The 21,430-nt window shown below is 46.8% G+C and overlaps 1 protein-coding gene across 6 annotated transcripts in view; it reads left to right on the top strand.

The window, feature by feature from the left end:
- The window catches only part of crppa (CDP-L-ribitol pyrophosphorylase A), a 599,604-nt gene that overhangs the window by 127,506 nt on the left and 450,668 nt on the right, over nt 1–21,430 (top strand). For all 6 annotated transcript variants that reach the window (XM_072509159.1, XM_072509161.1, XM_072509158.1 and 3 more), the window contains one exon: nt 15,228–15,377. In XM_072509159.1, the coding sequence (XP_072365260.1) occupies nt 15,228–15,377 (150 nt within the window). The remainder of the gene's footprint in view (nt 1–15,227; nt 15,378–21,430) is intronic.

Genomic DNA, 21,430 nt, shown 5'->3' with positions numbered 1-21,430 from the left:
CATCCGCCAACAACCCGAGCCAAACATCCACCCCGGCCTCTGCTCTCGTCCCGATCTAAACCAAATCTCCAGCCAGTGAGGCGCATGGTCCGAGATAACTATCCCCACATACTCTGCCCCCTCCACCCCAACCAAAATCTCCCGAATGACTACAAAGTAATCAATCCTCAAATACACCTTATAGACATGTGAAAAGAAGAGATACTCCCTTCCCCCTGGGTTCTGAAAGTGCCATGGGTCCACCATATCCATCCTCTCCATAAACCCTCCCAGCTCCCTTGCCATTCGTACCCTACCCATCGACCTGAGGTTCGACCTATCCACCCTTGGCTCTAGGACACAGTTAAAATCTCCACCCATGATCAACTGGTGCATGGCCAAATCTGGGATCGCTGCCCGTAACCCCCTCATTGGGGCATACACAACACATTTACCAACACTATCGGTGCCCTTTCCAATACCCCACTCACAATGACATATCTCCCACCCAGATCCCTCACCTCCTTCGCATTCACAAATCCCATTTTTGCACTCATTAAAATCGCCACTCCCCTTGATTTTGAATCAAACCCTGAGTGAAAAACCTGCCCGACCCACCCCTTCCTTAAACTAACTTGATCCTTCACACTGAGGTGCGTGTCCTGCAGGAAGAACCCCCTCCCATTCAGTCCCCAAACATTCCACGTTACCGGCGTTACCGGAAGCTTATGTCTCCAATCCCCTCCACCGTCCGTCATCTTCCCCCCTTAACTCCCAGCCCCTTAATTCCACTCTTTACCTAGCCCATCCCAGATGGCCCATTTCTCCGCCCCTGACCATGTCATCTCTCACCTGCCACGTCGCAACATCCTCCATCCCCTTCCCCCTCCTTTTCCCTCCCCCCCAACCCTGGCCACCCCTCTCAGCCTTCTCCCCCACCACCTCACTTCCGTTCACCAACATCACCTGCTAATGTGACAGCCCCTGCCCAAAGATACCTCCCAATAGCCTTCCCTTCTATACCCCCACTCCTCAGCTCACGGAGGAAGGTTCACTGTTGACCTTACCCTCCCTCACCTAAACAAATACTTCCGCTGAACTCCAGGCAACCTTCTCCAAAAGCAAACAGATAAATGTTAAACACAAAGACTCTCATAAAACAGGAAGGGGGGGCTGGACCATCCATCCCCACATAAACAATTCCCCATTCAACCCCTTACAATCCCAACAGTAAACAACAACCCCCCCCCCCCAAAAGACAAAATTTCACCAATCCCTACCCCCACTTCAAACATACTCCCAACCATTACATAATGCCAGCACCCCGGTTCCCAAGCATTGTCCGCTCAGTTCTCCCCCAGTTTATGCCCCTTAATGAAGTCTTTGGTCGCTTCTGGGGTCTCAAAATAATACTCCTGGCCTCCGAACATCACCCATAACTTTGCCGGGAAGAGCACACCAAACCTGATCTGCCGCTGGCACAGCACCGCTTTGGGCTTGTTGATGCTTGCCCGTCGCTTTGCCAACTTGGCTCTGATGTCCTGATAGATTTGGATGTTATTCCCCTCCCAGTCGCTTCTTCCTCGCCCATCGCAAAACCTTCTCTTTCCCCACAAATTTGTGGAGTCTCATGAACACCGCCCTCGACGGCTCCCCAGCTCTAGGCTTCTGCCTCAGGGACCTATGCGCTCGGTCCACTTCAGGCGCCTTTTCTAGTACCCCTTCTGCCACCAGCCCCGCCAGCATCCTCGAGACGTACCTTGTGGCACTCACACCTTCCACTCCTTCAGGAAGGCCCACTAATCGCAGATTCTGCCTTCTCAAGGTATTCTCCTTCTCCTCCACCTTTGCCTTCAACACTTTACAGAGGTCTCCAAGGGCCCCACCTCCACCTCCAAAGTCACCACATGATCGCTGTGGTCAGAGATCACTCTTTCAATCTCCCGAATCTGCGACCCCTGTACCTCCAGACACTTCTCCACCCGTTTCAAAGAACACTTCAGGGGTGCCACAGCTCCTTCGATAGCCTTTGCGCGATCCTCTCACATTTCTTTCCTCTGCTGCTGGAATTCAGCTCCAATAAAGGCCATCAATTCAAGTTGAAGCCTTCCAGTTTGTATCAGCCCTTCCCCCGCCTGCATGTTTAAAGTGGCTGCTGCAGCACGGTAGCATTGTGGATAGCACAATTGCTTCACAGCTCCAGGGTCCCAGGTTCGATTCCGGCTTGGGTCACTGCCTGTGCGGAGTCTGCACATCCTCTTCGTGTGCGCGTGGGTTTCCTCCGGGTGCTCCGGTTTCCTCTCACAGTCCAAAGATGTGCAGGTTAGGTGGATCGGCCATGATAAATTGCCCTTAGTGTCCAAAATTGCCCTTAGTGTTAGGTGGGGTTACTGGGTTATGGGGATAGGGTGGAGGTGTTGACCTTGGATAGGGTGCTCTTTCCAAGAGCCGGTGCAGACTCGATGGGCCAAATGGCCTCCTTCTGCACTGTAAATTCTATGATAATCTATGTTCCAACTTTTCAGCCAAATCTCTCACTGTTTTCTGCCGGGTCTGATAACCAGCAGACATACCACACTCGGGGGAAACTACTCCTCCAATATTCACCTACGCCTTTTCATCAAAATTCCACCAGGTATTGGGGAAAAAGAGCTCTTTTTTTTGTGCTTTTAAGCAGGAACTGCCTTGTGTGTGACCACTCACTTCATGACCAACAACGGAAGTCGCTGACCGACATTTCTATCACCAATTAAATTATTGAAGAAAATTTATTAAACTCTTACCTTCACTTATCGCTGCAGATACCGGAGGTAGGTCTTAAGACCACTTACTTTCCTAAGATGCTCTCTGGATCTCTCCTTGTAGATTAACAGTGACAAAGCAAGAAGAAAGAAAACAAAATAAAAAGGGAAAAACCACCTCCTCCGACTCTGTACCGAATTACGACACTGCTCCAAACAACCAAGTTTCAATCCCACTCTGGCCGCCTCACTCAGGCTGACTCCCACTTCTCATGCGCAAAGCTTACTGAGAGTGCACTTATGCCTCTCTCTTGTATAGAGCTCAGCTGTCCCTTCTCAACCTTTAACATGATTGACCACGCCATCCAGCCCCAACACTTCACTATCCAATCCTGGCCAGCGAATCACCTGCAACAGCATCCCTTCTCGCTCCTGCACTGTTATTTCTAGTAACCCCCAAAGATCTATTCTTGGCCCCCTCCTATTTCTCATCTACATTTTGCTCCTTGATAACACTATTTGATAACACAGCGTCAGTTTCCACGTGTACCATGGTACCACCTAGCTCTAGCTCATTACTATGCCTCTCAACCCTTCCACTGTCCTAATATTGTTGGACTACTTGTTGAACATTCAGTACTAGATTAGAAAACTTTCTTCCAACTAAATATTTGGAAGACTGAAGCAACTGTCTTTAGTTCCCTGCATAAACTCTACTTCCTAGCTCCTGATGCTATCAGTCTGTTTGGCAACTATCTGAGGCTGAAATAGATTTTACAACCTTTGACCCTGAGATGAGCTTCCATGCAATTACTAGGGTCACCTATTTCCACCTCAGTAACATCACCTGATTCTGACCATGGGTTAGCTTATCTGCTGCCTTTGAAACCTTTATCCATGCCGTTGTTACTTCTAGACATGACGATTCCAACACATTCTTAACTGTCTCCCACATTCTATCCTCCATAAATTTAAGGCTGTCAAAACTCTATTGTGCATATCCTAACTTGCGCAAATCCCATTCACCAATTGTTCCTGTGCTCTCTCATTGACAAATGCTCCTGGTTAAGAAACACCACATTTTTATCCTTGTTTTCAAATCCCCATGCACTCTCCCCTCCCTATCTCGTGATCTCCTCATCATATCCACTTTGTCATGACTCAATTGGCAGCACTCGCTTCTCAAAACCACATGGTTCTATTTTCAAATCCCACTTGAAAGCTTGAGTGCACTATTTCAAAGAACAGGGAAGTTATCCCCAATGTCCTAATCAATATTTACCGCTGAGCCAACAATTAGACAAACAGATTATCTGAATATTCTTACTTTACTGTTTGTGGGAGTTTGTTTATTTGGCTTCTGAATTTCCTACATTTCAAAAAGTACTCCATTGGCTGTAAAACACTGAGATGTCCGGTGGTTGCAAAAAGCAGCACATAAATTGAAGTCTTGTACTCTTTCTTTTGTTCATTCTTGATTTATTTCTTTCAAATGTGATTTTAATTGGCCTAGCGGGCAGCCGTGCCCCTAGCTGCTGAGGCCCTGAGCTCTGGCATTCCCTCCATAACCTCTCCAGCTCTTTGTCTCTTTCCTTCTTTAAGGCACTCTTAAAAACTTACCACTTTGCCCAACATTTTGCTCATCTGCTCTGACACCTTTTTATGTGACTCTGTGTCCAACTTTATCTTATAATGTCCCTGTGGAGTGCCTTGGGATGTTAAAAACACCACATGTCCAAGTTGCTGTATTTATCCAATTCCTTTTCGAAAGTTATTATTGAATCTGCTTCCCTTTTGGGCAGTGCATTCCAGAGTATAATCACTTACTTTCCTCATATTGTTTCTGGTTCTTTTTCCAATCACCTTTAATCTGTGTCCATATGGTAATTGACCATTTTGCTGCTGGACACAGTTGTTCTTTATTTACTCTTCACGATTTTGAATGTTTCTATTGTTATGGGCCAGGGTTTAGAGAACCCCAAAGTGTATTATGGAGTTCACCTGACCCACAACTTTTAATAGATTGTGGTATGGGGAGCACAAGGCCCACTCTACAGGTGTGGTACAGCAGAAATGGAAAAGTAATTTTTAAAGCAAAACAATGTTTATTCTATGAACTCAAGTTAACCTTTTTGAAACACACAGTGAACATCTTAGCAACCACTAATTCAAATACAACCCCAAAGAATACAACACTAAGTAATCTTTAATAACTTCCCAAACAACATCCAGAAGAAACTCCTTTCAACAGAAGCACATTAGGTTTACATTCACTACTGAGAACATTTATAAATCTGAATTCACCAAATGATCAAGAGATAGTCTTTTCATGGCAGAGAGATCAACAGCACAGCTGCTCTGTCTGGCTTCGGCTTCCACACTGAAAACAAAACAAAATCACACCCTGCAGCAAACAGCCTAAAACAAAAGTAAAAAGCTGACAGACAGCCCAGCTCCACCCACTCTCTGACATCACTGCAGTAGTAAACACCCATTTCTTAAAAGTACTCTCACTACAGGTATTTATATACATGCCCATTTATAAACACCCATTTCTTAAAGGTACTCCCACATGACACTATCTAGTCTCCCCTTAACCTTTTCTGCATTCGGGAGTAATTTCCCAGCTTCACCAGTTTCCCCATGCAGCTGATATTGTTCACCCATGGAACCATTCTCGTAATTCTCCTCCGCATACCCTTGTTAAGGCCTTTGCATCCTTGCTGAAGTGAGGTGCCCAGAATCGAACACAATACAGTCACCAATTAAAAAAAAAGCTTCAACATGTTTTCTTTGATTTGGTACAGTGTACCTTTATTTTTCATTAAATATTTTTATTCAAATAAGGATATATGTAACAAAATACGATCAATCAATAATAAAATAAACAGAATACAACTTCCTTATATGAGATGTTTTCCTCTTATTTCCATGAAACCTTTCCCTTTTTCCCTCCCCCCTTATCCCATCTTCCCCTATCCCCCCTTCCTTTATCTGCTGGCAACAAATGGATCTGTAAATAGAGACAAAAACGGCTTATTGTCGTCCAGTGTTCCCCATCTGAGCCACGAAGGGCAAACTTAATTTTCTCAAGTTTAAGAAATTCCACAAAATCCACCAACCATGTCGATATTTTTGGTGGACCTTTAGATTTCCATTCTAATAAAATTTGTCTCTGAGCAATCAATTGACAAATGCAACTTTTCCCTTCTATTAGTCCTGGTATTTCCGACACTCCAAACATTGCATCAAACGGTCCAGGTAATATTTCCACCTCCACAATTTTGATAATGTTTTTTAAAAAAATATATATTTTATTAAAGTTTTTCGATCAAAAAGAATTTTCCATTTTTACAACTTTGTAACAAAATGTACATTGATCGTTATTTAAACAATATATTAACTAACAACAAGTACAAAAAAAGAAATAGTAACATTGAAAAAATAAATATAATTATAAACAACTAGCATGGAAAAGAACAAAAAATCCCCAAGGACCCACATGTACCCTCCCCTCCCCCCCCCTCCTCCCCCCTGGGTTGCTGCTGCTGTCTTTCCTGTTTTCCCTTATCGCTCTGCGAGATAGTCAAGGAACGGTTGCCACCGCCTGGTGAACCCCTGAGCCGAACCTCTTAGTGCGTACTTTATTCGCTCCAATTTTATAAACCCTGCCATGTCGTTTATCCAGGCCTCCACGCCCGGGGGTTTAGCTTCTTTCCACATTAGTAGAATCCTTCGCCGGGCTACTAGGGACGCAAAGGCCAAAACATCGGCCTCTCTCGCCTCCTGCACTCCCGGCTCTTCTGCAACCCCAAATATAGCCAACCCCAGCTTGGTTCAACCCGGACCCCCACCACCTTTGAGATCACTCTTGCCACACCCACCCAGAACCCATGCAATACCGGACATGACCAAAACATGTGGGTGTGGTTCGCCGGGCTTCCCGCGCACCTCCCGCACCTATCCTCCACTCCAAAAAATCTACTCAGCCTTGCTCCCGTCATAAGCGCCCTGTGTAAAACCTTGAATTGGATCAGGCTGAGCCTGGCACATGAGGATGAGGAATTTACCCTACTTAGGGCATCTGCCCACAGCCCCTCCTCAATCTCTTCCCCCAGCTCCTCCTCCCATTTACCCTTTAGCTCCTCTACCATCGTCTCCCCCTCATCTCTCATTTCCCTGTATATATATCGGACACTTTACCATCACCGACCCATGCCCCCATGATCACTCTGTCCTGGATCCCCTGCGCCGGGAGCTGCGGAAATTCCCTCACCTGTTGCCTTGCAAATGCCCTCACTTGCATATATCGAAAGGCATTCCCAGGTGGCAACTCGCATTTTTCTACCAGTGCTCCCAGACTCGCGAACGTCCCGTCCAGGAACAAGTCCTTCAATTTCACAATTCCTGCTCGTTGCCAATATTGGAATCCCCCATCTATCCTTCCCGGGACGAACCTGAGGTTGTTCCTTATCGGGGACCACACCGAGGCACCCGTCACCCCCTATGTCGTCTCCACTGCCCCCAAATCTTCAAAGTCGCCACCACCACTGGGTGTGTGGTGTATTTTTTCGGGGAAAACGGTAACGGCGCCGTCGCCAGTGATTTTAAACTTGTTCCCCTACAGGACGCCATCTCCAGCCTTTTCCACGCCGCTCCTTCTTCTTCCCTCATCCACTTACATATCATAGACACATTGGCGGCCCAATAGTAATCACTCAGGCTCGGCAGTGCCAGTCCCCCTCTGTCCCTCCTACGCTGCAGGAACCCCCTCTTTACCCTTGGGGTCTTTCCTGCCCACACAAAGCTCATAGTACTCCTATCCACTTTCTTGAAGAAGGCCTTTGTAATCAGTATGGGGAGGCACTGAAACACGAAAAGAAACCTCGGGAGGACCACCATTTTGACCGCCTGTACCCTACCCGCCAATGACAGGGGCACCATGTCCCATCTTTTAAAGTCCTCCTCCATCTGCTCTACCTGTCGTGTCAAGTTAAGTTTATGCAAGGTTCCCCAGTTCCTAGCCACCTGGATCCCTAGATATCGAAAATCCCTTGCTACTCTCCTCAGCGGCAGATCGTCTATTCCCCTGCCCTGTTCCTCAGGGTGCATCACAAATAGTTCACTCTTTCCCATGTTCAATTTGTATCCCGAGAACTCTCCAAACTCCCTGAGTGTCTGCATTATCTCAGGCATCCCCTCCACTAGGTCCGCCACATATAGCAGCAGATCATCCGCATATAATGACACCCGATGTTCCTCTCCTCCTCTAAGCACCCCTCTCCACTTCCTAGAGCTCCTCAGCGCTATGGCCAATGGTTCGATTGCCAACGCGAACAGTAACGGGGACAAGTGACACCCCTGTCTTGTGCCTCTATGTAATCGGAAATAGTCGGATCGTTGCCTGTTTGTAACCACGCTTGCCACCGGGGCCCCGTACAGGAGCTGAACCCATCTGATGAACCCCTTTCCAAATCCAAATCCCCTCAGTACCTCCCACAGGTAGTCCCACTCCACTCTATCGACTGTCTTCTCTGCATCCATCGCCACCACTATCTCCGCCTCCCCCTCCGGTGGGGGCATCATCATTACCCCCAGCAACCTTTGTATGTTGGCATTCAATTGCCTCCCTTTAACAAACCCTGTCTGGTCATCATGCACACCCCTGGGACACAGTCCTCCATCCTAGTCGCCATCACCTTGGCCAGTAACTTGGCGTCTACATTTAGGAAGGAGATGGGCCTGTATGACCCGCACTGCAGCGGGTCTTTGTCTCGCTTCAGGATCAACTATATCGTCGCCTCCGACATCGTCGGGTTAGTGTCCCCCTTTCCTTAGCCTCATTGAAGGTTCTCGCCAGGAGTGGGGCCAGTAGGTCCACATATTTCCTGTAAAATTCCACCGGGAACCCATCTGGTCCCGGGGCCTTTCCTGCCTGCATGTTCCCGATTCCTTTTACCACCTCCTCCACCTCAATCTGCGCTCCCAGACATGTCACCTCCTGCTCCTCAACCCTCGGGAACTCCAGCTGGTCCAGGAAGTGTATCATTCCCTCTTTCCCCTCCGGGAGTTGGGACTTATACAGCCTCTCATAGAATGACTTAAACACCCCGTTCACCCTCTCCGCCCTCTGTTCCATCCTTCCCTCCCCGTCCCTAATTCCTCCGATCTCTCTCGCCGCCCCCCTCTTCCTAAGTTGTTGGGCCAGCAGTCGGCTCGCCTTTTCCCCATACTCGTATTGTATTCCCTGTGCCTTCCTCCACTGCGTCTCTGCCTTACCCGTGGTCAGCAGGTCAAACTCCGTCTGTAGTCTCCGTCTTTCCCTGTATAACCCTTCATCCGGGGCCTCCGCATATTGCTTATCCACCCTCAGAATCTCCCCAATCAGTCTCTCCCTTTCTTTACCCTCTTCTTTCCCCTTGTGGGCTCTTATGGAAATCAGCTCCCCCCTAACCACCGCTTTCAGCGCCTCCCATACTACTCCCACCTGGACCTCTCCATCATCGTTGACCTCTAGGTACCTTTCAATACATCCCGTCACCCTTCCACATACCCCCTCATCTGCCAACAGTCCCATGTCTAATCTCCAAAGTGGGCGCTGCTCCTTCTCCTCTCCTAGATCCAGATCCACCCAGTGTGGGGCGTGATCTGAAACGGCTATAGCCGAATATTCCGTTCCTGCCACTTTCGGGATCAGCGCCCTTCCCAGGACAAAAAAGTCTATCCGGGAGTATACTTTATGGACGTGGGAGAAGAAGGAAAACTCCTTACTCCTCGGTCTAGCAAATCTCCAGGGATCTACTCCTCCCATCTGCTCCATAAACCCCTTAAGCACCTTGGCCGCTGCCGACCTCCTCCCGGACCTAGATCTGGACCGGTCCAGCCCTGGGTCCAGCACCGTGTTGAAGTCCCCCCCAATACCAAATTTCCCACCTCTAAGTCCGGGATGCGCCCCAACATATGCTTCATAAAACCCGCGTCATCCCAGTTCGGGGCATAGACGTTCACCAGCACCACCGCCTCACCTTGCAATCTGCCACTCACCATCACGTAACTGCCCCCACTGTCCGCCACTATGGTCTTAGCCTCAAACAGTACACGTTTCCCCACCAGTATTGCCACCCCTCTATTTTTTGCATCTAATCCTGAGTGGAAAACCTGTCCCACCCATCCTTTCCTTAATCTGGCCTGATCCGCCACTTTCAGGTGCGTCTCTTGAAGCATAACCACATCCGCCTTCAGCCTCTTTAGGTGCGCAAATACCCTTGCCCTCTTAATCGGCCCGTTCAACCCTCTCACGTTCCACGTGATCAACTGGGTTGGGGGGCCCTTTACCTCCCGCCATCGTCGACTAGCCATCCCCTTTTTTAAACCAGCTCCTCACCCGGGTCCCACGCACCCGTTTGTCCCCCAGACGGCGCCCTCCCGTCCCGACCATCCCATATCAGCTCCCCCTTACCCTCAGCAGCAGCAACCCAGTTAATCCGGCCCCCCCCCCCCGCTAGATTCCCTACTAGCTTGATTGCTCCCCCCATATTGCTTCCGGGAGTCAGCAAATTCTGGCTGACCTCGGCTTCTCCCGTTTACCCTTGGCCTCCCTGCGTGTGGGGCCCCCTTCCTTCCTGCGCCCACTTTTCCCGCCACAATTTCTGTAGCGCGGGAGAAAAGCCCGCGCTTCCCTCTCGGCCCCGCCCCTAATGGCGCAGTTCCCTCTCCCCTTCCCTGTCCCCTTCCCTACCGGCGCCCACATTTCTTCGTGTCCCCCCCCTATGGGGGTGGGGGGGGTGGGGGAGAAAAAATTCTCCCGTCCAACATTTTTACAGATAAGCCCTCCCCCTCTCCCCTCTTTACAATTCCTTGCCACCACCTCGCTACTTCTTTCCAAACATCCATTCCTCAAATCTAGTCCAACTTCTCTTCTTGAATAAATGTCCACGCCTCCTCCGCCGTCTCAAAGTAGTGGTGTTTGCCCTGGTGTGTAACCCACAGTCTTGCCGGCTGCAGCATTCCAAATTTTACTTTTTTCTTGTGGAACACCGCCTTGGCCCGATTGAAACTCGCCCTCCTCGCCACCTCCGCACTCCAATCTTGATACACGCGGATCTCCGCGTTCTCCCACCTGCTACTCCGTGTCTTCTTAGCCCATTTCAGGACCATCTCTCTGTCTTTGTAGCGGTGGACCATCACCACTATTGCTCGCGGTATTTCCCCTGCCTTCGGTCTTCTCACGCGGACCCGGTATGCTCCCTCCACTTCCAGGGGGCCCGTCGGGGCCTCAGCTCCCATTAAAGTATGGAGCATCGTACTCACATAAGCCCCAACATCCGCTCCCTCTGACACTTCGGGAAGACCCAAAATCCTTAAATTCTTCCTCCTCGAGCTATTTTCCAGGGCTTCCAGCCTTTCTATGCACCTCTTATGTAGTGCCTCGTGCGTCTCCATCTTCACCACCAAGCCCTGTATCTCGTCTTCATTCTCGGCTGCCTTTGCCTTCACTCCACGGAGCTCCATCTCCTGGGTCTTTTGCGTCTCCTTCAATCCCTCAATCGCCAGCAACATCGGCGCCAGCACCTCCTTCTTGAGCTCCTCCACACATCGCCGGAGGAACTCCTGCTGTTCCGGGCCTCATACCATGTGGGCTCCCTCAGCCGCCATCTTGCTACTCCCTTCTCTTCTCTGCCGCTGCTCCAGAGGATCCTCCGCAATCTGGCCACTACTATCGCTTCTTTCCATCCACACCCGGGGGGACTTATTCCTTTATCGCCTCACACTGAGTTTGGCAGTGAAAAATCTCCGTTGGGGCTCCCGATAAGAGCCCAAAAGTCCGTTAAAACGGGAGGTGCCGAAACGTGCGACTCAGCTGGTCATCGCCGCATCCGGAAGTCTTTGATAATGTTTTTAAATACCGAGGTTCAAAACCCCACTAATTGGGGACAAAATCAGAACATGTGGAAATGGTTAGCTGGCCCTCCTTTACACCTCTCACATTTATCTTCTACCTCTATGAAGGATCTGCTCATTCTTTCCTGTGTCATTAGGCTGTATGTTTGGATTTGATTTATTGTCATGTGTACCGAGATACAGTGAAAAGTATTGTTCTGTGTACAGTCCAGACAGATTGTTCCATACATGAAAAGCATAGGACATACATAAATAAACAATGTAAATACATAGACACAGACATGGTGTGAAGCATATGGAGTGTAGTACTACTCAGTAGAGGAGTTGTGTGAAGAGATCAGTTTGGTTTATAAGAGGAACATTCAGGAGTCTGGTAACAGCGGGGAATAAGCTGTTTTTGAACCTGTTAGTGCGTGTTCTCAGACTATTGTATCTTCTGCCCGATGGAAGAGGTTGGGAGAGGGAATACCCCAAGTGGGAGGGTTCTTTGATTCTGCTGCCCATTTTCCCAAGGCAGCGGGAGGTGTAGACAGAGTCAATGGATGGGATCTGGTTCATCTGATGGACTGGGCGGTGTTCACGGCTCTCCATAGTTTCTTACGGTCTTGGGCCGGGCAGTTGCCATACCAGGCTGTGATATAGCCAGATAGGATGATTTCTATTGTGCATTTGTAAAAATTGTTAAGTCAATGTGAACATGCCAAATTTCCTTAGGTTCCTGAGGAAGTATTGGCACTGTTGTGCTTTCTTGGCCACAGCGTCGATGTGGGTGGACCAGGACAGATTGTTGGTGATGTACACACCTAGGAATTTGAAGCTGTCAACTATCTCCACCTCGGCACCATTTATGCAGACAGGGGTGTGTATGATGCCTTGCTTCCTGAAGTCAATGACCAGTTCTTTAGTTTTGCTGACGTTGAGGGTGATATTGTTGTCATTACACCACGCACTAGGTTCTCTATCTCCCTCTATATACAATCTTGAATTGTATTGTTTATCCTAGCGCATGAATATGTAGCATTAACCCTGTGCATAATTTCACTCCTTAGTGCCCATTCCAATTCCATATCCAATTCTTCCTCCCACTTTTGTTTTATTCCTTCAATCGTTGTTTTCTTTGTGTCCATCAGCCATCTCTCAATGCTAGTAATTTTCCCATCTCCCAACTCATCTGGCAAGAGCAATTTATCAAGGAGATTGTTATCTGGTGGTCGAGGGAAAGAGGACAATTCCTTTTTCGCCAAATTTCCTAATTGAAGATATTTAAACCTCTCCTGCATTTCGCGTTTTTCCCCTCAATTCTTCAAAGTTCACAAATCCATCTTCTAAGCATAAGTATTTTACCTGTCTCAATCCCCCTTTATGCCACTGTTTAAATGTTGTATTTGTTATGGGTCCAGGTGTACAGAACCCCAAAGTGTTTCATGGAGTTCAACCGACCCACAACTTGTAATAGATTGTGGTGTGGGAAGCACACAGCGTACTCTCCAGGCATGATACAGCAGAAATGGACAAGTGTTTTTTAAAACAAAACAATGTTTATTCTATGAACTCAAGTTAACCCTTTTAAAACAAACATTGAATATCTTAACACCCATTGCTTCAAAGATAACCCCAAAAGACTACACCACTAAATAATCCTTCAAACTGTTCCTTTAAACATCCAAAAGACTTCAAACCTTCAAAAATAGGAGCACATTAGGTTACATTCAATATATTTATAGTCTTTGGATTGCAGAAATCAACAGACTAGCTCTGTGTTTCTTCATGCAGCTCATAGCAAAACACACAGACACTCCCAGCTGCGTGCTCAAACTGAAACTCAAAAAGCAGAAGTGAGCTCAGTTCCCCCCCACCCTCTGACATCACTTCAGTAATATGATCATAGAATCATAGAATCATAGAAGTTTACAGCATGGAAACAGGCCCTTCGGCCCAACCAGTCCATGCCGCCCAGTTTTTACCATTAAGCTAGTCCCAGTTGCCCGCACTTGGCCCATAACCCTCTATACCCATCTTACCCATGTAACTATCTAAATGTTTTTTAAAAGACACAATTGTACCCGCCTCTACTACTACCTCTGGCAGCCCATTCCAGACACTCACTACCCTCTGAGTGAAGAAATTGCCCCTCTGGGCCCTTCTGAATCTCTCCCCTCTCACCTTAAACCTATGCCCTCTAGTTTTAGACTCCCCTACCTTTGGGAAAAGATGTTGACTATCTACCTTATCTATGCCCCTCATTATTTTATAGACCTCTATAAGATCACACCTAAGCCTCCTACGCTCCAAGGAAAAAAGTCCCAGTCTATCCAGCCTCTCCTTATAACTCAAGTCCCGGCAACATCCTAGTAAATCTTTTCTGCACTCTTTCCAGTTTAATAATATCCTTTCTATAATAGGGTGACCAGAACTGCACACAGTATTCCAAGTGTGGCCGTACCAATGTCTTGTACAACTTCAACAAGACGATCAGCTCCATTTCTTAAAGGTACATTGCTTAAAGATCTATTTCTTAAAGGTACTCTCACATGACATACTCGATCTTGCCATGGTTGATCGATCGATGGTTTTCATAAATAGGGGTTTGCGCCGACATGTTTCCCAATCCATAATACCGTCTCGATTGGCTCCAATTTGTAAGGAAGGTGACAGCACCGGACTTTTTATAAACGTCCCTGGGGTAAATGGGAGTGGGGCAACAGCTAAAGTTTTGAAGCTAGCCGACTTACACAATACTTCCTCTACCTTTACCCATTCCGCTTCTTCCTTTTTCCACCATTGCCAAATCTTTTCTATATTAGCAGCTCAATAATATTACAAAAGATTGGGCACCGCCAACCCTCTATTTCTAAGGCCAAAATTCCAACATGTCTTTTAAAGACTAGTGTGCATATACCCCTGGGTGTCTCTGTTCTTGGATCATTTTGTGTATACATTTGCCTCAGTCTTCCTACCAAAATGCATCACTTTGCACGTCTACCTTGCATGAAATTTCATTTGCCATACATCTTTATTAAATTACTAAATGTCCTCCTGAAGTCTGTTACTATCTTCCTTATTGTTACCACACAAGACACTATTGAAGTAGAGCAGGAGTGTGCATGACAGTTTTGTGCGTACTCTCAACCAGTTATTTGATGTGTATTCCATTTTCATTTCCACTGTTCTCTCTTCATTCTTTAGTACTCTTATGATGTCAGATATAGTTACAGCAGCAGTATATTATGAATAGAAAAGGCTATACCAAACAAAACAATTATTTTGTCCAACTACTCAAGCAACCGCGAACAGGCGCTGGAATGTGGCGTCTAGGGGCTTTTCACTGGAACTTCATTTGAAGCCTACTTGTGACAATAAGCGATTTGAATTTTTCCAGTTGTAAAATGTATACAAGTACAACCAGTGCCTGATGTTCCATTTAAATTCATATTTTCTATAACTAATGTGTGCAATGTATTAAAGTAGATAATTGTTTGATGCATGTTTTATTTCAATCTATAAAATTGAGTGATTGGTGGCACTCTATGAGGTTCATTCCCTGGATCTCTATTCCTTTCAGCCATTAAGAAAATGCATTATAAAGTTTTGTCTCTTTGTTTTCAGGCAGCAGGGGCTATCAGACCGCTTGTTTCCACTGTTGTTGCAACAAACGCAGAAGGTTATCTTGATCATTCATTGGAACGGGCCAAATACAGAGCAAGTGAGATGCCCCAAGCCTTCACATTTGATATCATTTACAGAGCTTACCAGCAGGTAAAATTCTTGCAGTTTATCTTGTCCTCCAGTATTTTGTGAGAATAACCATAGAGTGCATGATTGTGTTTTATGAGTTTATCGTGTGTATATTTGTTTTGTTCATGTGTGTACAATGGACAGCATTCATCGTTTGGGAGACTAAGCGTTGATGCCAGGTCTGAATTATGTGGGGTTCGCCTTTCTGTTGGATGCGCTATTCAGTAAAAGAGTCAGGACATGCAAATGAGCCAGCACTCTGCTGGTGCGAATTTCAAAGAATTCCCGGACCAGCGGGCATTCTCCCCGCTGGGGGTGGAGTTAGCGCTAAAGAGCCTGGCAGTGGGAGTTGTTTTTTAGTGTTTCTCTTATCACACACTCACTGTAGTCACCAAGGTGGCTCACAGAAGACCTGCCCCCTGAGGTCTGGAGTCCGAAAAGGACCCACAGTTTCATGCCAGTGAGGAGGGGAGGGAATCCCTCTTCCCCCGGGTGGGCTGCAGACTCAAGCCCGCCCTCCTGAACACTACCTAGGAGGTGTTTGCAGAGGCAGTCAGTGCTGCCAGCCTCACTAGGAGGAGACAGCTAGTGATCAGGAGGAGTGGGGGGTTTCTGGTGAGACATCTGCCCTGTTAGGGGCGGAGAACCAGGGAGGGCTCCAAAGGCCACAGTGCAGATGTCCTCTGGTTGGAGGGAGATCTGCTGATTCCTTGCTTCCTCTTCAGTAATCCTCATACCGCAGCTACATCATCAGTGGGATGGGACATGGCCAACACCTTCTGGGCAGCTGATGGAGCTTGGCCATGTCCCATCCCACTGATGATGTAGCTGCGGTATGAGGATGTCCAGAGGGGTGGCCTGGGTGGGCCCCTAGATGACCAGAGACTCTCTTGAGTATTCATAGGACATAGGCAGCACATAACAAGCATTTACAAGAGGGACCCAGGCTCCATGCCATTGAAGGGGCAAGGAGGTAAGAAAACTTTTCCAACTTTTCTGGTTTGCTGGGGGTGTATGCTTGGACCTCGGAGTAGTGGGGAATGAGATCATTAATCAATCCTGCCTCATTACACAGGACCAGCTCTAGGACCGCTTGTTCCCTTGCAGGTTCTGTTACATACTGTTCCAGGAAATTATCCCGGACACATTGTATAAACTCCTCCTCAAGGCTGCCTTTACCAACCTGGTCAAACATCTTTGGATTGTGTGGGTGAAACCCACGAAGACATGGGAAGAGTATGCAAACTCCACACGGACAGTGACCCAGGGCCGGGATTCGAACCCGGGGCCTCAGCACTGCAGTCCCAGTGCTATCCACTGCGCCACATGCCGCCCCCAAAGCATTTATAATTTTAACATTCTAAACAACAGAGCGATCCGACACACGCAACAACATCACAATAACATACCTAACCTCCCCCCCCGTCCTACCTCCTGACTGCCCGTATATTGGATTCCCTATCCTTATTCCACAATGCCATGCATCCCTTTCTCCACCCCCCACCCCTCCTGCTGACGGTCAGTTGTCCTTAAAGAAGTCGATGAATGGCTGCCACCTCCGAGTGAACCCCTGAATTGAATCTCTTAAGGCGAACTTAATCTTCTCCAGCCTGAGAAACCCTGCCATGTCACTGTCCCACACCCCTGCCTTTGGAGGTTCCGAGTCCCTCCATCCCAGCAAAATCGATCTCCGGGCCACCAGGGAGGCAAAGGCCAAAACGTCGCCCTCTCTCCCCTCCTGGGCCTCCGGATCTTCTGACACCTCAAATATTGCCATCTCTGGACTCGGAGTAACCCTCCTTTCCTGGACCTCTGACATGACGTCCGCAAATCCCTTCCAGAATCCCCTCAGCTTTGGACACGTGCAAAACATGTGTACATGATTCGCCGGACTTCCCCCGCACCTCCCACAACTGTCCTCCACCTCCTCAAAAAACCTACTCATCCGGGTCACAGTCATATGAGCCCTGTGGACCACCTTGAACTGGATCAGGCTAAGCTTGGCACACGATGAGGATGAATTGACTCTCCTCAAGGCCTTTTCCCATAGTCCGAGTTCCAACTCCCCTCCGAACTCTTCCTCCCACTTCCTCTTCACCTCCCCGATTGGGACCCCTTCCCCTCCATTAATTCCTTACATATTTCCGAGACTCTCCCCTCCCCAACCCCTGTTTTTGACATCACCTTATCCTGCAGTCCCTTTAAAGGGAGGTGAGGGAAGCTTGGAACCTGGCTCCGGACAAAGTCCCGTACCTGTAGGTACCGAAATCCATTCCCACATGGTAACTCAAAATCCTCCGCTAATCTCTCCAGGCTCAGAAAACCCTCTTCAATGAAGAGATCACCAAATCTCTCAATCCATGCCCGCTGCCACCTCCTAAAGTCCCCGTCCAGCCCTCCCGAAATTAAACGGTGGTTATCACAGATCGGTGACCACACCAGTCTCATGTGCTGCCTCCATTGCCCCCACACCCTCAGGCTGCCACCACCACTGGGCTTGTACAGTACCGAGCCGGCGAGAACGGCAGAGGCACCGCTAACAAAGCCTCCAAACTCATACCCTTACAGGACGCTGCCTCCACTCGCTCCCACACCGACCCCTCCCCCACTTGCTAATTCCTAACCATCAATATATTCGCCGCCTAGTAATAATTAATCCAAAACAATTTAAAAGTGATAAAATCAAAGAGGAAAAAGGGAAAAACAAGCTTATCCACATTTTGATTAATATTTGCAGAATATTTCATATGGAAATTGAATTGTTCTAAAAGTTAAAAAAAGCAAGGACATGGACTTCTCCAATGTATTTCACATCTGTACGGTGGAATTTTTGAATAATTTATCAGAACATCATGCTCTGACTGAAAACCGGCGTGAATCTCTCCAGATGCACAGACCACTTTTTGCCCAGATCTCGAGCCACTCTGACCAGAAGAAAATTGGGGCATGGTTTATGCCATCAGTCTGCCGAGACAGGGCCTGATAGAGCTCTTGAGGCATCATCTTTAAAGGGATCTCCGTTCAGCACTAAGGTTAAATTCCTCCCAGCTCCGCCACCCCACAACAAAATTATCAGGTGCTCTCAGGTGCACAATAATCGGGGGCTCTCACCTTCATCCACACAGCCATCACGGCAGTATCGTCGACGCTCCCGCCTCATTGCCAGGACCCTTCTCAATGCAAGGTCCTCTCCTCACTGCTCGCTCCTCCTGACACGGGAGTCTTTCTGCTTCAAAGGCCTGGGCGCTCTCCCCCCTGCCCCTCCACACATAATGAGACCCCTCCCCCATGGGGCTCCCTGGAAGGCTCTCCCCTGGAATTTCCCCTTGGCTCAGACTGGCACTACTAGGTTGACACTGCCAGGCTGGCCCAGCCATGGCCTCTCTACTCCTGGGGACTATACTTACCTTAGCACCCCTGGCGGGTTCCCTTCGACTACTTCACATTCTTAAATAGCTGTTGTGAACCCTGCCAACGCGACATCACTTCGACGAGGTATGAATATTTAGTGAGCGAGGAACCTATGACGTGGAAGCCGTTTAATCATATTTAAATTGAGTGAAATTTTTTAAAATAAGGTTCCCATCCAGAACGTTACGGCACCCACGAGGGGTGGGAAAATCGGGAATGACATCTTGCTGCCGAGATTTTCATTTCCCAACTCTCGTGGCATTTTGTGCCTGGGTCCTTGTTCTGTTGACAACGAACATGGGTGCAAAATCATCCCCTTAGGAACTGCAACCTAAAGTGCCTTACAACCAATACATTACATTCGAAGAGCCATCATTCAAGTTATTGTGGCAAATCTTGCAGTGAATGTACACACAGTAAAGGTCCGTAAAATGTAAATGAGATAAATAACCAATTAACCATGCTTCTGATGTGCTTTTTAAAAATTCATTAACAACTTCTTGGCAGACTAAGAATCATTGTCCACCTCATGTTGAACTGAGAAGCTAGTCGGCTTTATTCTTTAACTGTCAAAGTCCATGCTGAGGACAGAATGTTAACCAGAATCCTCATACAATCATATAATCCTACAATGGCCCATCCTACCTGTGTTGGCTCTAAGAAAGAGCTGTCCACTTTCATGTCACACCCCAGCTCTTTCCCCATAACAGTGCAAATTAAAGCTGTTCAAGAACAAGTCCAGTTGCCTTTTGAAAGTTCCGAGAGAATCTGTTCCTAAGCCTATAGAACTTCCTTGATTTACTTTGAATAATGTCATTGGATCTTCGACATCCACCTAAGCAGGAAGATGAAGATTCATCAAGACAGTTTTATCTGAAAGACAGAGCTTTTGCAATGCAATGTTTCTTCAGTATTACCATGGAGTGTTGGCCTAGATTATCAGCTTTGTTTGTGGGTGAGTGTGAACCTTTGAATTTTGTGAACTCTCCAATCAGTGGACTTTTCTTTTTGTGCAACAGGGAAATACATTTTTTGTGCATGAAATAAAGAACTTGGGATTTTTATAGCACCTTTCGCAACCTCACACATCCTCTGCCTTAAATGTAACCTCGGCCTCAGAAGAACACTCACTAAATCAGCGTGAATATTTCTATTCCCTATGCTAGCCATTTTTCCTGACTGAGAATGCCAGCCATTTGGGGCAGTTTGGTTGTCTTGCTGCACATGCATTTGTAGCTACCTTTACACTGCCAAAACTCACACAAGCCTTATACAAAGAGAGGGAGCAATTTTACCACTCGTCTTCATTGAAATTATTTAAACCTTAAAGTTAAACAATGGCAAATTAGTCAACCGCAGTTAAATTCTAAATTACACTATTATGATGTCAAAAGATTTTTATCACCTCAAGCTTTCAATGCAAAAATAGAACAATTTGAAAGACAGACTAGAATATCTGAAGATGAAAATTACCGGTTTATTAAAATGCATATTTTTATGTGAAAATTAATTTTCTTTTAAAATATTAGGTTTGTTTAATCTTCTAAAATTACAAGGCTGTAAATTCTGAAAATGACAGCAGCTGGGAACTTATAAAGCACTGGTTTTAATATCTAAGTAACACATTGCTGTCTGTTAATCCTCCAGGCAATTTAACTACAGATTCATTGAAGATCTGTTACATAGAGTAGTGTATATTCAGTAGTTATGGTCATCCTGCTGCAGCCTGACATAGCATTTATGAATGGAAGAGAATTGTGAATCAGGCCTATCATGTGTGTGCTCTTGTGAGGCCAAATGCAGCTATAGAAAAAGGTGAGAACAAGTGCTTTCATTTTCTACCTACCTGTGAATTTTTAAGAAGAGGAGGACACTTTTGTTTGGCAAGCCAAAAGGGGACAGATCAGATTGTGAGATTAGATTAAATAATATGCATTTGATTACAAAGGTAGCAGCTCTATTATTTCAAGTAATTGAAACCTTAAGAGACCATAAAATGTAACTGTCATTTTCTTGAATGATGGCTGTGATGTGTCGAAGTGACTTACAGAAAAGTCTGTGGGTATGGAAAGAAAACAAAAAGAGCATTGGAAACAGAGCTGCCTTTTGACTCGAGAGAGTGTGTAATTTATAGATCTAATTTCAAATAGAAATCCAGCTCTTACGAACACATAATTAATCATTAATCCTATACCCATTTTCATTTCTTTACCGTAAAGAACAATGTTGACTTAGAATAACTTAAATCTAAGCAGAATTTTTTTTTATTGGTTCGTTCACAGGGTGTAGGCATCGTTGCAAGGCCAGCATTTATTGTCCACCTCTAATTGCACCGCCACCTCCTTGAATGACTGCAGTTCGTGTGGTGTAGGTACATCCATAGTGCTGTAAGGAAAGATGCTCCAGGATTTTCACCCAGTGACAATGAAGAAAAGGTTCCGAGTCAGGATAGTGTGCAGCTTGGAGGGAGTCTTGCAGTTGGTGGCGTTCCTATGCATCTGCTGCCCATGTCCTTCCAGGTTACCTACTCTGGAACTTGTATCTTCCCTTGAAATCCAATCTATGATTTCTGTCCCTGTTTCTGAAATAGCCAGGAGATTATAAATATTTATTTTAATCATGTGGAAGGTAGAACTTTGTAAGTTGAAATTTCAGAAATGTAC

This window comes from Scyliorhinus torazame, chromosome 6 (genome assembly GCF_047496885.1).
Source record: "Scyliorhinus torazame isolate Kashiwa2021f chromosome 6, sScyTor2.1, whole genome shotgun sequence".
Classification (NCBI taxonomy): domain Eukaryota; kingdom Metazoa; phylum Chordata; class Chondrichthyes; order Carcharhiniformes; family Scyliorhinidae; genus Scyliorhinus; species Scyliorhinus torazame.
The sequence above is the reverse complement of the archived record's forward strand: the minus strand, read 5'-3'. Positions and strand labels throughout refer to the sequence as shown.